Here is a 14,921-nt window from a genome sequence, read left to right as displayed (position 1 = left end):
GAACGGCTGGAGAGTCAAACCAATTTGAATTAGGAAGGCAAAAGATTTATAATGATCAACGAATACACACACATTTTGTTTTTCCGATAAATGCAAGGTTGGCACTCATCCAAATTGACTAGGCTGGAGTTAAGCCCAGTGTGGCGCAAAACGGACTCCTTACTGCAGATCGTATGCACATGCACGCATGTTACCGACCAGTAAGGGTGAGACCGGCCTGACAGGAAAGAGCAGATGCCTCAGAGGTTTCCATGGTTTGTAGTGTCGGTCGAGTCATCTGAGGAGCCTGACGTGCCTTTCTAGCGCCTTTCTAGGGTGTCACGTGGTCAAAGCCTCATCATCTGTGGTGAGGACAGCAGCGAAGCGACAAAACGCCGTCTTTGTTGAAGATAATAACAGGGCGAGCGGTAAAGAGGGACGGTTCCATCGATCCGTAGAGTATAAAGTCGAATAAACACGATGCGACTACTGGGAACAGGGTGGACCTCGTTCCATCTCATTCATGCAGAGAACGGCCGTAGGGTTCATCTTTAAGTCCCTCGGTTCCGCCATCGTTCTTAGTCACTTAAACACGACATGAAATGACAACAGGCCGTAAAATGGTGCACAGAACCAAAAGGTTAATGCGGTAATGCATGACATTCTAACCGTAAATCATGTAACCTTTAGGAAAGCCTGCTGTCGCAAATCAAATCCTGACGGATGTGCAACGCACAGCTCTGACCCCTCACAGGTGTACCCAACCCAAGCCGCTGCTGTGCTTTAGGATTACATTTACATTTAGCAGACGCTTTTATTTAAAGCGACTTACAATAAGTACACTGTTCCTTCTGTTTCTCTCAGAAGGAACAGAAACAACAATATATCGCTGTCGGTACAGTAAGGATGTTCATAGAACCAAGGGCCAAGCACTAACCATCGCTAGGTTAACCCATTCCCCGTATACAACACTGACAGCTAGGATAAGACGCTACACGATGCTAGGTACTATTTTTAAGTGCCAGGATGTACGAGATACAATAAGGGTGCAAAAGGGGTGGGAAGGGGTGGCTGTTATTAGGTGAACTCTGAACGAGTGAGTCCAGAGTCTCTTGCGGAAGCTGCTGAGTAACTCTGCGCTCCTGACGTCGGCAGGGAGCTCGCCCGACCACGGCGGTGCCAAAGCAGAGACGAGTTGTGACTTAAATGGTCGACCTTTGCTTGCTCTTAGCAGTGGTGGTACCGGGCGTCATTTAAAGGCGTTCTACTAAAGATTACGTCCACGCACTCAAGTCTGAGTCAGGCACTATTCACGCTCCGTTCAAAAGAGGGAAAACCACTCTGTCTTCACAGGGAGGCCGACGACGCCGTCGACGGAGGTGACCATCTCCCGCACGTTTGCCTGCTCTTTCTCCCACCGTTGAGGCCACCAAGGGGAGAAGGTCCATCGACAGTGCTCAGCTTCACTTACACCTCATCGTCAAGGAGTGTGTGTGTGTGTGTGTGTGTGGAGCGATTGTTGACGGGGGGGGAGACGTGGCCGATGAGTAATTTTTTTTATTTTTTTTTTATGGGCCCCCCCTCTGCCTTGGGCCCCCCCACAACTGTCCCCCTTGTCCCAGCAGTCCGTCGGCCCTGTGTGTGTGTGTGTGTGTGTGTGTGTGTGTGTGTGTGTGTGTGTGTGTGTGTGTGTGTGTGTGTGTGTGTGTGTGTGTGTGTGTGTGTGTGTGTGTGTGTGTGTGTGTGTGTGTGTGTGTGTGTGTAGGAAGAAGAAGAAGAAGAACAGGAGGTGGACGTCACACTTCTTCTTATATGCCCGAGACAAATTTCCCTGAGGACGAATAAAGACGTCTCGAATATTCTAGGAAAGGGAACTAAAACTGCCGATGGACAAAAGCCAGGGTGATTACCCCAGTAATTACACCCACCACAGGCAAGCGCAAGCATGATTATCGACTGCGAGGCTTCAAAAGCTTCGGCAGTCATTATGGAGCGTGGGGATGGCTCACAGAGTAGAGGCTTGAGTTTCCCTCTGTTAGCTAGAAGCCAGTGCCAGTCAGAGTCAGGCAAACAAGTCCTCTACTGTTGGATGTTACAGGAAGAACGAGAAAACATTGAGTCGTTTAGCAGATACGTTTATCCAAAGCCCCATACAATAAGTGCATTTGTCAGAGGAGAGAGAAACAACAATAAATCGCTGTCGGTACAGTAAGGATGTTCATAGAAACAAGTACAAAGCACTAACCATCACTAGGTTAACCCATTCCCCGTAGACGAGAGAGATAGCTAGGATAAGACGCTACACAAGTACTATTTTAAAGTGCAAGGATGTACAACATAGAATAGGTGCGTACATTAAGGTCCAGTAAGACAATAATAAGTGCTCGGTGTGGGGTTGGGGAAGGAATCAGGATTGCATTCACCGGGGATCGAACCCAAAACCTTCCCACATTCCCCTCACCACTACCACAACCTGCGATTCAGCATTCATACAATTATCACAGAGCCGTACTCCAAGAACCACCGCATTATCGCTCCCCTCCAGAAGCTCTTATCGGCACAACCCGGGGCCAGCAGTAAGGTGTCAGGCATCTGGTGCCTCAACATGCGGCAGACGAAGCCCGGCCGAGCCAAGAACCACAGTGTACGGGGGAGTCAATCACATCATCACGCCAGACCCTGAGTGGGAACAGGGGACGACCTCAGAGCACGCTCTGTCACTGCACATTCATGGAGGGTTTATAATCCTCTCAGATCCGCTGACGGCGTGGGACTGTGCGGCTAAACGGAGGAATCAGCACTCGCATAACGCAGGGTTCCTGAAGTCGTCCCTGATCGATGCCATCTGGTGTCTTCTGGTGTCGCAAACTATTCAACTTGCATGCTGCTCTTCGTGTCCTGTATCCTCGAGGCTAGAGGCTCATTAATCAGTCGTATCGCGGCAAACAGTGGTGCACTCAGAATAACCGGTGCACAGCAGCAGCAGCTGAACAGAATGGTATCATTTGATCGTACTTTTTAACTTCCCTGTCCCGGTATTGTCAACAGGCATGGCCCAGCGCTCCCACTCCAATAGATTAAAGATTCACAGACATGGGCGGCATGTCGCTCAGGAGGCAGAGCGGGTTGGCTGGTCACCGGAAGGTCACTAGCTCGATCCCCGGCTCCTCCTTGCCGAGTGTCGCGGTCTCCCTGAGCGAGACGCCTCACCCTGAATGCTCCTGACGAGCTGGCTGTCGCCTGGCGTGTTTGACGCCGTCGTCGTGTGAATGTGTGCATGAATGGGTGAATATAAGGCGGTGTTGTAAAGAGCTTTGAGTGGTCGCTGGTTAGAAAAGCGCTGGTTAGAAGATCCTCACTGATCCCAGGACTGTGGGTGCAAGAGGAACACGTACAAGGACAGTAGACGTTGATAACGATAAACCTGCCACGCACCTCGAGAGAAGAAGGAGCTGATCATGAAGCTGAAGTTGATGGTCGCCACGGCGAAGACGATGAGGAAGACGAACACCAGGCTGGGGTCGCTGTAGGCCAGCACTGCTCCCTTGGGGCTCACCTGCAAGCACACAGCAGGACCCCTAGTTAGGCAGCACACAGGCTCACCCTGTCACACAGTGGGCTCACCCTGTCACTCAGTGGGCTCACCCTGTCACACAATGGGCCCTCACCCTGTCAAACAGTGGGGTCACCCTGACCCACAGTGGGGTCACCCTGTCACACAGTGGGCTCACCCTGTCACACAGTGGGGTCAGCCTGTCACACAATGGGCCCTCACCCTGTCACACAGTCGGCCCTCACCCTGTCACTCAGTGGGGCCCCTCATTACGCAGAGACACGGGTTCACCCTCTCACTCATTCAGGGGCCTTTTGAAAGAGATGCTCTGGAATCCCTTCACACGCCTCAAGGTGAACAAGTGAGAGTGATTGTTGTTTGGGCTGAATACTGCCGCTCCAGTTTGGTGAGAGGGTGAACCCTGGACTCACCTGGATGCAGAGGAGCACGGTGACGAAGAAGACCGAGATGGAGATGAAGAGGAAGAACATGAGGAACCAGGCACTCCAGTGCAGCCAGTTACTGAGACCCATCATACGCATGTACTCCTGGATGAGAGGAGGAAGAGGAGGAGGAGGAAGAGGAGAAAGAGGAGGAGGAGAGGGGGAGGAAGAGGAGGAGGAGGAGGAAGAGGAGACACAGGAGGAGGAGGAGGAGCAGGAGGAGGAGGAGACACATGAGGAGGAGGAGGAGCAGGAGGAGGAGGAGACACATGAAGAGGAGGAGGAAGAGGAGTAGGAGGAAGAGGAGACACAGGAGGAGGAGGAGGAGGAGGAGGAAGAAGAGGAGTTGGAGCAGGAGGAGACACAGGAGGAGGAGGAGGAAGAGGAGCAGGAGGAAGAGAAGGAGACAGAGAGGAGACAAGAAGCAGGAGGAGGAGGGGGTGATGAGAGGAGGGGGAGGAGGAAGAGAAGGAGACAGAGAGAAGAGAAGGAGAAGTAGAGGAAGAGGAAAGAGAACAACAAAGAGAGGAGAAGAATAAAAAGAGAGAGAAAGAGTCAGTTGATCAGTCACAAATGGCCAGCGAAAATAAATGGCGCGCACACACACACACACACACACACCCCCCTACCTTGAGCTTGCGCTCTTTCTCCTGCACCACGGCGCGGACGATGTTGAGCGAGGTGTAAGTGAAGCTGAGCACCAGCAGAAGGGGCAGCTGGTTCTGGATGGCCAGGATGAAGACGTCGTAGATGAAGGCCGGGTAGGGGAACCGGGACATCACCACGCGGGTCTGGGCCAGCAGCGCCGCCGCCGACGTCCGGTTGTACGAGCGCATGATCGCCCGGTCCACCGCGTGCTGCACGGCCAGGAAGCCCTCCCGGAAGTACCCTGGGAGGGGGGGAGGGAAGAGAGAGAGAGAGAGATAGAGAGAGAGAGAGAGAGAGAGAGAGAGAGAGAGAGAGAGAGAGAGAGAGAGAGAGAGAGAGAGAGAGAGAGAGAGAGAGAGAGAGAGAGAGAGAGAGAGAGAGAGAGAGAGAGAGAGAGAGAGAGGAGAGAGAGAGGAGAGAGAGAGAGAGAGAGAGAGAGAGAGAGAGAGAGAGAGAGAGAGAGAGAGAGAGAGAGAGATTTTCAAGGCCACAAAGCGATTTCAATGCTTTTTCTATTGACTAAATTGTGTTATTTATCTGAAAATAGACAGACATTCTGTCACAGCACCAGCATGGTCGATGTATCGTAACTTGACTAGTTTTGTCTGAACCGCGGCCCGGTCTGAATCAAAGGGCCTCATCCTAAATGTGATGAGCTCCACCCGAATCTTCTCTCTACTGTGAAGAGGGTCCATTCCCTTCTGTGTGCTTCATGTGCACAAACTACATGTCCAACGGATGTGAAAAATAACAAACGTCTCCGTGTTCCCCGACCGGGACCTCCACTTCTAACTGGCGCCTCACCACATCAATATCTCCACGCACGCTGCCCTCAGCTCAGCCCGGGCATACCGGCTGTCCTTTGGAGGTCGTGGGTCAGACCGCGGAGCGCGGAGGAGAGGGGTTTGGAACCTAAGGGGTGGGGTTCTGTGTTCACATCCCCCTTCATTCCTCTGGGCTTCATCCACTCCTTGCACTTTATGCATGAAAAGGAGTCACCATGAGCTCACCTTTTGGGTCAACTCCATTCTCAGCCCATTAAAATGAACACTGAAAAATGGAAATTCCATTATGGGGAAGAGTCTGAGTCAGCAGCCGGGTCAGGCTGATAAAAACACTGCGTCTTCCTCAACCAAACTCTCCTAGAAAACCATGAGTCACTGAAGAGAGTGTGTGTGTGTGTGTGTGTGTGTGTGTGTGTGTGTGTATGACTGTGTGTGTGTGTGTGTGTGTGTGTGTGTGTGTGTGTGTGTGTTTCTTTCTGTGCATGACTGTGTGTGTGTGTGTGTGTGTGTGTGTGTGTGTGTGTGTGTGTGTGTGTGTGTGTGTGTGTGTGTGTGTGTGTGTGTGTGTGTGTGTGTGTGTGTGTGTGTGTGTGTGTGTGTGTGTGTGTGTGTGTCTCACCAGGCGTGCCCCCATTCTTGTCGTACTGCTCCCGGGGGCCCGGCAGCTGGAAGAGGGGGAACAGGCTGGAGGTGTGCCAGTCCAGGTCGTTGTTGGGGTTCAGTTCCGACTTCTCCTTGGCGGGGGCGTTCTTGGGGCTGTAGCTGAAGCGCAGGTGGTACCTCACCTGAGGGGGGGGGGGGGGGCAGAACACTCAGCGTGGGGTACAGAGAGAGGGAGTGACACCAGGGGGGAATCAAACCCGCGGTACATAATGTGGTCAGCGCATTAGTGTTGATCCACCGAGCACGCCCCAAAACACTGAAACTTTGGGGGTGACCTTGCGGCCGGAAAAGGGGTTCAGTCGTCACAATCTATTCATTTGTAAAATGACACTCCCGTCTACGCCTTTGATAGCGGACGTGCATTCGCACCGCCAATAGTCCCGGCTCTCTGCGTCTACCGGGAGTAACTGGAAGCAATTCACTCACGGAATCAAATTACCACCCAAAAGCGAGCTCCGCCGGTCGTCATGGTGACGGTGGCCAGCGAGAGCCATTCTGCGGCTGAGGGGACAGCCGTGGTTTGGCGGCGGCATCCAAATCAAGGAGAAGCAGGAAGTAAAGAGCCTGGGATGGAACCAGCAGCGAATCACAATGGAATCTCTATTCCACTCCTCTGTTGGTGACCATCGATACTTTATCTCTTGGTTAACAAACAGGAACCACGGTCGGTTTATTAGGGTTTTCATTTGGTTTTTCTGTCTGTTCCCTTGTTGTTGTAAATTTAAAAAGGGTCAGTCACTACGTCTCCAAACACAAAACTACGGTTCCACACCAAACTAAGACATATTTGCAAATATTTATTGATTACACCATAAGTGGAGCAGACGAATGAGGTCGCGGCTGAAGAAACCAAGCTCGTAATACGTGACATCTTCGTGAAACAGAGAAACTGTTTTCTCCTAAAAAGAAGACAAACATGACCAGTTTGTTTAAAACACGAAGCAGTCTGTCCGCTTCACCACACGTGACGCAGCAGGGCTGAGCGGAGGCCTGGTTCCTCTTCGATGAGGAGATAACAACATTCACATGGTGCAGTGCGAGGCTAGGACAAGCCGCACTGGAGGAGGGGTCATGGTGATGTAATGACCCCCAGGAGTACGGCTAGCAATAAAAACCAAGATCATTTCACCATGATATGAAAATCCGCAATCGTCCTTGAACTGAATGGCAAAATGCAAATAATGCATGCAAAACGTTTTTATGCATTTCAAGCATCAATGTGGCTATTCATGTGTGTGGGAGTCCATCTGTAAACGTGTGCGTTTGTTGACATATGTCTATGCACGTTTGCGTGTGTCTGTCTGTCTATGCACGTGTGTGTGTGTGTGTGTGTGTGTGTGTGTGTGTGTGTGTGTGTGTGTGTGTGTGTGTGTGTGTGTGTGTGTGTGTGTGTGTGTGTGTGTGTGTGTGTGTACCTGCTGGGGTAGGGGCTCTTCGTCGTGGCTGAAGGGGTGCTCAAACACCACGGCCGCCAGCAGCTTCCCCGACAGCGGGTCCTTCTTCACATAGTCCTCCAACAGGTCCTCAGTCTCAAACCCGCGCACTAAGGAAACACACACACACGTTTGTGAGTCATGCTTTTCTAGGTGAGAAAGAGGTGGTGTTTTTACTGCGTCACACACACAGACACGCACACGCACACACAGAATGTGTTCCACCACAGGTCAAGGCCGTGGCAGACGTGTGCACGTACGGCCGTGCACACGTCTGCCACGGCCTTGACCTCCTTCTCATTTCCCCGGCCGAGAGCGACCACACTATCGGCACTAGTCACACTATTGGTCTGACAATCACCAAACTACGGCTCCACACCAAACACCAAACTAGGGTTCTAAACAACAAACTACGGTTCTAAACACCAAACTACGGTTATAATCAACAATTCTATGGTTCCACACACCAGAGTTTGGTCGAGAACCATAGTTTGGTTTTGTTCCAAACACCAGCGATAGATAAAGCCTAAAAGACTTGTTCATTTCAGAAAGCAAGCATCGTTTATTTATGCAGCACCTTTCACATACCCAGGTCACAGAGAGCTTCACAACAACACAATAAAACAGAGACAACCCAGACAAAGAGTCTGACAGAACAAACACAGGGCTAGCTAAGCCTGTCCAACCAGACGATTTAGTTACTGCTTTTAAAATGTCCACAGAGTCTATCTGGCCTGAGGAAACAGAGGACACTTCATTCGGGTAATAGTGAGAAAATGTATGATAGTAAAGATATCTTGTATGTTCTGCCATGGACCAACATACCCAGAGAAGACAGATTAAATGGGTAACCCTCTTGGCAATACATAGCATTCCAAACTGACTTTATCTTTTTGTCCAAACCACGAAGAAATGGTTGTGGAAATGCTCAACAATGGTGGACAAAAGTGTTCAACCAGATTATTCTAAAAACATAAAGAGTGGCCGGACAGGAATGGAGATAAGATATACATTGTTCATATCTGTTGGTTGTACCTAACGATTGAACCGTTTCCTTCACTATCATCTGGCGCCCGTTCAGGAACGCAGAGGTGTGAGAAGGACAAGGAAACTCGCTCGCACTCCCCGGGTCATATCTGGGTCAGCTGCCAAAATAAACACTCTGCGGCAACACGCTGTGCTTGTGGATCGTTTCGACAGAGCGACTCCAACTCATTTCACCAGTACAACTCCGGAAACACCTGGGAGAGACTGTGTACCCATGGAGTTGGACCTTCATCCAACATACTGCTCAGATGTATTCCTCAGGTGTTAAATCTCACACACAGAGAAACATCCACATTCACATTTAGGGGATTTTGAAGACGCTTTTAAACCTAAGCGATTTACAACCATTCATCCCCTCATTCACACACCAACGGCGGAGTCAACCACGCAGGGCGACAGTCAGCTCGTCAGGAGCATTCAGGGTGAGGCGTCTCGCTCAGGGCCACCTCGACACTCGGCAAGGAGGAGCCGGGGATCGAACTAGCAACCTTCCGGCGACCAGTCAACCTGCTCTGCTTCCTGCTTCCCTCATCTAAATCATCCTCGGGCGTATAATCCCACACAAACACAGAAACACTATCTGCATGATAGTGTTGCGTAGTGTGGGAGGCAGAAGACATGGCCATCGATGGGGGGGGGGGGGGGGGAAATAGAGAGACTGGAGGTCCGGCCAGGCCAGGCAGTCAGACAGTGATGGGCTGTCGGCTGAAGGGTGGGGCCGTTTGCAGTTCCTTTCAGGACAACAGCGTAAGCCCACATGCTGCTACCCTGCCATAGCTCTCATACACAAACCCAAGCAGCGCTTTAGTCATACTGACACACGCGCGTGGTCGCAGACACACCAACACTAACGCAATTAGTGCCGCTCACTCTTTTCCCTTTAGATTATCCCTGTTTCCTGCGATACGACTCATGATGAATACCAAATCAAAACTGAATTAACTGATTTTGTGTCGCCGTTTCCGCGTCGGGTTCACATCGTCAGAGTTGGACGGTGACCACATCATTACGTTTACATTCAGGGCGTTTGACAGACGCTTTTATCCAAAGCGACTTACAATGAGTACATTTGTCAGAAGAAGAGAAACAATATATCGCTGTCGAAACAGTAAGGATGTTCATAGAACCAAGTGCCGAGCATTAACCATCGCTAGGTTAACCCATTCCTTGTACGCAACAAAGATAGCTAGGATAAGACGCTACACAATGCTGAGGACTATTTTTAAGTGCAAGGACGTACAACATACAATAAGTGTGTACATTAAAGGGGTGAAATTATGCCACCAGGAGGAATCGCCAACTTGCGATGTCAGTAAACCACAGGAAGAGGCCTACTTTCACACGGCTTGCAGCAGCTAATCACACTCACACCGCATGATTTCACCCCTTTAAGTGCCAGGACGTACAACATACAATAAGTGCATAAGACGGGTGTTGGGGGGGGGGGGGGACATCATCAGAGCTAGATGGGAGCACATCATCAGACCGGGTCGAGGCCCTAAACATCAGGCCGAGACGGGGCCCTCATCATCAGACCGGGTCGAGGACCTAAACATCTGGCCGAGACGGGGCCCTCATCATCAGACCGGGGCGAGGCTCTAAACATCAGGCCGAGACGGGGCCCTGATCATCAGACCGGGTCGAGGCCCTAAACATCAGGCCGAGACGGGGCCCTCATCATCAGACCGGGTCGAGGCCCTAAACATCAGGCCGAGACGGGGCCCTCATCATCAGACCGGTACCCACCAGAGCCGATAGCCCCGGGCCCCAGGCTGTGCTGCACGTCCTCCGCCACCTGCCGCACCACGCTGGAGTTCCCGGGGACGTAGGCCAGCTGCCAGTGGTGGTAGAGCAGCTGCGGCGGCAGGAAGTTGACGGCGAAGCTCTCGTAGACGGTGGCGTTGGGGTAGTTCTTGAAGGGCACCTTCTGTCGCAGCGCGATGAGGATCCCCGCGAACAGCATCGGCAGGAGGATCTCCACCAGCGTCACCAGGATCTGACGCTTCTGCAGGGAGAGAGCCACGGTCAGCACAACACCACAACGACAACAACAACAACGTCAACAACAACGGTGACACCAGGATCTGACGCTTCTGCAGGGAGAGAGCCACGGTCAGCACAACACCACAACAACAACAACAACGTCAACAACAATGGCGACACCAGGATCTGGCGCTTCTGCACCGCCGCCAGGGAGAGAGCCACGGTGAGCAGACAACAACAACAACAACAACAACAACGACAACGACACAACAACGACAACAATAATGACGAGTGAGGTTGTGACATTTGCATTCAGGCCGTTTATCAGACACTTTTATCCAAAGCGTCTGACAATAAGAAGAGAAACAACACTATATCTCTGTCGGTACAGTAAGGAGGTTCATATAACCAAGGGCCAAGCTCTAACCATCACTAGGTTAACCCATTCCCTGTACACAACAAAGATAGCTAGGATAAGACGCTGCACGATGCTACTATTTGTCTCAAGAAAGGGGTGATTCAACCAAGGATCATATATTTGCAACCTGTGTGGGTGTGCAACTATATATGTGCTCATGGGATCGTGTGTGTGTGTGCGCATTCAATCTTGTCTGTGTGTGTTTGTGTGTTCATTGGATAGTTTGTGTGCATTGAATCTATCGTGTGAGTGCGAGTGCGTGTTTATGTGTGTGTTTGTGTGTGTTCTCTGGGGCCCACCAGGAAAGCAGGCTGTGTGTGTGTGGCCTCTATTCTACAGGGAACAGTACCCGGGTGACTGTAACAGACACCCTCTGGTCGAGGTCGACTCCCCAGGTACAGTCTCATGTACTATTGATGAAACACAAACACGACGATTGAGGGAGGAGCCGACCCTGAGTTTACCAACGTGGACGGGAACTCAAACCAGACTTTGGGATTTGATTCTGTGACAAATTATTTGCACCACTCACGGTTAGAAAGGTAGTTCGATAAAAACGTCATTAATCCCCCGGAAGGGGAAAGTCCTTTGTAACAGCAGCCAAGCAGTATTGAAAGTCACAGGGTATAAAACAACACAAATACAAAGTAGTGCTAGGGAAAATGGAACTAGACGGTAGAGTAAGTTCAAACCGAGCCACAGGTTAGCCTTTTGAAGAAGCTAAACTGAGCTATTTTAACGCTGACATTTAGGATAAGGCCTTCGATAGAGAGCCTAGTGGGGCTCCTCATCACAACAAGGGGCGGCCGGTGGCTCAGACGATCAGAGTGCCTTGGCTGGTATCTGGTAGGTGGCTAGTTCGATCCCCGGCTCCTCCTGGCTGAGGCTGTCGCCTTCTGCGTGGCTGTCACCGCCGTCGGTGTGTGAATGTGTGCATGAACGGGTGAATGTTAGGCAGTATTTTAAGTGTTTACCATGCCCCCATCTTAAACCTGAACGGGTCCCAGCAGCAGAAGACAGCTGGGAGGCCGGTCGACCAAACCCGATCAGGTACCCACCAGAGACCCGAAGTCACCCAGCCTCATGCTAATCACAAGAACGCAACACTGCCGGCGAACCAAAGCCAAGACACAGCGGTAAACAGACTCGCACAATCTCTCTGTCGCCTAGCAACCATCATCTGTTCAGCAGGGAGGTGATAAAAGGAGCCGGGAGAAACAATCTCCCCACCCCACATATTTCTCCCTTTTCTTGGCTCGAAAAAAGGTCTAAACAAAAAGAAAGTGCCACTAAAAATCCAACCGAGCGTTGATTACAAATTCCCCACCACCTTGTGCAAACGCCTGACCTAGTTTAAAGCCCCTTCAGCGACTGCTGTGAACATGTACGCCTGTATGGTAGAAGAACCCGCCAACCCAGAAGGTATCGTTTCAGGATAGCTGCAGTTTACAGGTTTTTCTTATGGCTACTTTAGCTCAGGGACATAATGCTAACTGCTAGTGGGAACAGCAATTATAGGAGACACATTAACCGTACGTTACTGCAAGTATTAGCTACACTACTTGGTAAAATATAAAGCGCTATGGACCTGGTTTCACAGTGTAAATATAAAAAGAGGGAGACAGATTCGTTTCCATGAGCACCATTAGAAGACGGAGAACACAGAGGAGAAAAAATAAGTTTCCTTCCTTCAATTATGTTCAATTATGTTGCTCTCGTGACCGGCTTCCTCCCGAAACAAACCAGGCTGACAAGCAGACAGTCAGCTCAGAACATACAGCTATAGAAGACAATCAGCTCAAAACATACAGCTATAGCCAACAGTCAGTCAGCTCAAAACATACAGCTATAGAAGACAGTCAGCTCAAAACATACAGCTATAGCCAACAGTCAGTCAGCTCAAAACATACAGCTACAGAAGACAGTCAGCTCAAAACTTACAGCTATAGCAGACAATCAGGCAGCCAGCTCACAACATACAGCTATAGCAGACAGTCAGCGCATAACACACAGTCAGCTCAGCACATACAGCTATACCAAAGAGCTGCACACAGCTATACTACTTCAGCAAATTACTTTACTCTATATGGTGCTTTTCCTACATGGCGGACACTCGAATGCTTGCACAACTAAAACTCACATTCACCCATTTTGCCATAGGGGGAATTGATCAGCTACTGAATCGAAAAGGCTTTGGGACTATCTGACACAGGACTATTGATCACACACTCTATGACTGGGTCCATGAAAGTTCAATCTGCATGATGTCATTATTTATGTACGTTGGTGTGTTTACAATCCATGCATCACGTGTTTAGTTGGGCGTTCTTCCAACCTACCTGCTGGAGATAGTTCTTCCAGAGCAATAATCCAAATTGTCTGATGATAGCCATTTTCTTTGCAGGGGAAGAGGAGACAGCTCAGGCCTTCTGATCTACAGCCGCTACAGAAACACATTTCAGGGTCAATTTAAAACTTTGAACATGGAGGTCGTTGGCACGAGCAAACATTACCTTAACTGCGTGAACAAAAGAATCCTTGATCTGATTAAAATACAGGAAACGGATTATGTGACAGCTTGACTTAATAGCCTTCTGGTCAAATATAGAAACGAAATCGAAAGAATTACAATGCAAGGTTATTACACCTTGGATGTTAGGACAGGGAGAGGGTCTGTGCTTAATATTGAATAAATAGAGACGTACATAATATATAGACCTACATATCACTATCAGTAAACGGCCACGCAGTCGCATTAAACCAGGGGTGCCCAACCTTTTTTGACCCAAGATCTACTTTTCAAGTAGCCAACCTCCCGAGATCTACCAGCAAACCTACCTTCAAGCGGGGGGGGGGGGGGGGGGGGTAGAGAACAATTGTTGACGGGGGGGGGGGGGGGGGGGTTGTATCGTGAACCTACGGACTTCAGTGGGGGGGGGGGGGGGGCACCTTCTCAACGATAATCAATAATCTTCCTCCCACTCAGGGTGAAAATGGTAGGTCTTAGCTTGTTTCCCCTCAGCCATGCCAACGTTTAGGAGTGTGTAACTACTGTTGACGGCTTTCAACTGCTGTTAACAGCACATGCGCTACCGCGCGTATATGTCCCGCGCAAATTTAATTTCATTAAAAAAAAAAAAAAAAATTTTTTTTTTTTTCTTCACCCCTCGCGATCGACTTGGGATCTGTCGGCGATCTACTGGTAGACCGCGATCGACTGGTTGGGCACCCCTGCATTAAACCATTGTTTCTTCTGATGCTCAAACAAAACACAACGCATCCATTGCTGAACATTCATAAATCTTTTGAAATAGTTTCGGCCCTTTGTAATAGACAGTAGCGCACATCAGTGTATCGTTATTCAATACGCTAATGTGGCCTTTTATGGCATTTCAAGACATAAACACACAGAACTCCTTCACATGAACCATGAAGTCATCGCCCAGGTTGTCCTTTGGAGCGTCTGGCCGTGCAGCCTGATCTGATGGGCTCGATACTTAAGGCGATGGGCCTCAGATCGGACATACAAACACACACACACCGCAGACACTATTATGATGCAATTCGTTTTTAAATATGTCATGTACCCATGTCGCTGCAGCCTCCTCCCTCCCTCAGCCCCGGGGATAGAGATTACCTTCCGAACCATCAGTAGTCCAGCCTCATCTGATGCTGATCCTTCTGTCTGAATCGACCCGTATCCTCCTCACAACATCCGGAGTCACTCTGGTTCGCCGTCCTTCGAGTTGGAGACCGACATGACGAACGAGGCGAGGGGTTAGCGCAGTGGAGAGAATGCAGGTGTGATCTCCGGGCGTGTTTCCTGTGCTTAGGACGATGACTTTGCACCACCGCCGCCTAGGCTGCTACTCGCTGAGAGGAACGACCCGTCAACATGGGCGGTCACATGACCCACGTCACGTGACCCGAGGAGCTGTTGTCTTCGGTCACTATATGCAAATGAGGTGC

At 50.3% G+C, this 14,921-nt stretch overlaps 1 protein-coding gene across 2 annotated transcripts in view; it reads right to left on the bottom strand.

Moving 5' to 3' along the window:
* The window catches only part of abca3b (ATP-binding cassette, sub-family A (ABC1), member 3b), a 23,163-nt gene extending 8,322 nt beyond the window's left edge, over positions 1–14,841 (bottom strand). The window contains exons 1-8 of one of the 2 annotated variants that reach the window (XM_056609821.1): positions 14,540–14,841; positions 13,292–13,395; positions 10,298–10,556; positions 7,487–7,614; positions 6,028–6,193; positions 4,605–4,864; positions 3,964–4,080; positions 3,415–3,535 (exon numbers count right to left, since the gene is read on the bottom strand). In XM_056609821.1, coding sequence (XP_056465796.1) covers positions 3,415–3,535; positions 3,964–4,080; positions 4,605–4,864; positions 6,028–6,193; positions 7,487–7,614; positions 10,298–10,556; positions 13,292–13,345 — 1,105 coding nt within the window. In that variant the 5' untranslated portion in view covers positions 13,346–13,395; positions 14,540–14,841. The remainder of the gene's footprint in view (positions 1–3,414; positions 3,536–3,963; positions 4,081–4,604; positions 4,865–6,027; positions 6,194–7,486; positions 7,615–10,297; positions 10,557–13,291; positions 13,396–14,539) is intronic. The other variant, XM_056609813.1, reaches the window with a different exon arrangement.
* Between the last annotated feature and the right edge of the window lie 80 nt (positions 14,842–14,921).

The sequence above is a fragment of the Gadus chalcogrammus genome, chromosome 2, assembly GCF_026213295.1.
Source record: "Gadus chalcogrammus isolate NIFS_2021 chromosome 2, NIFS_Gcha_1.0, whole genome shotgun sequence".
Lineage (NCBI taxonomy): Eukaryota > Metazoa > Chordata > Actinopteri > Gadiformes > Gadidae > Gadus > Gadus chalcogrammus.
This window is presented reverse-complemented; position numbering and strand designations above follow the sequence as displayed.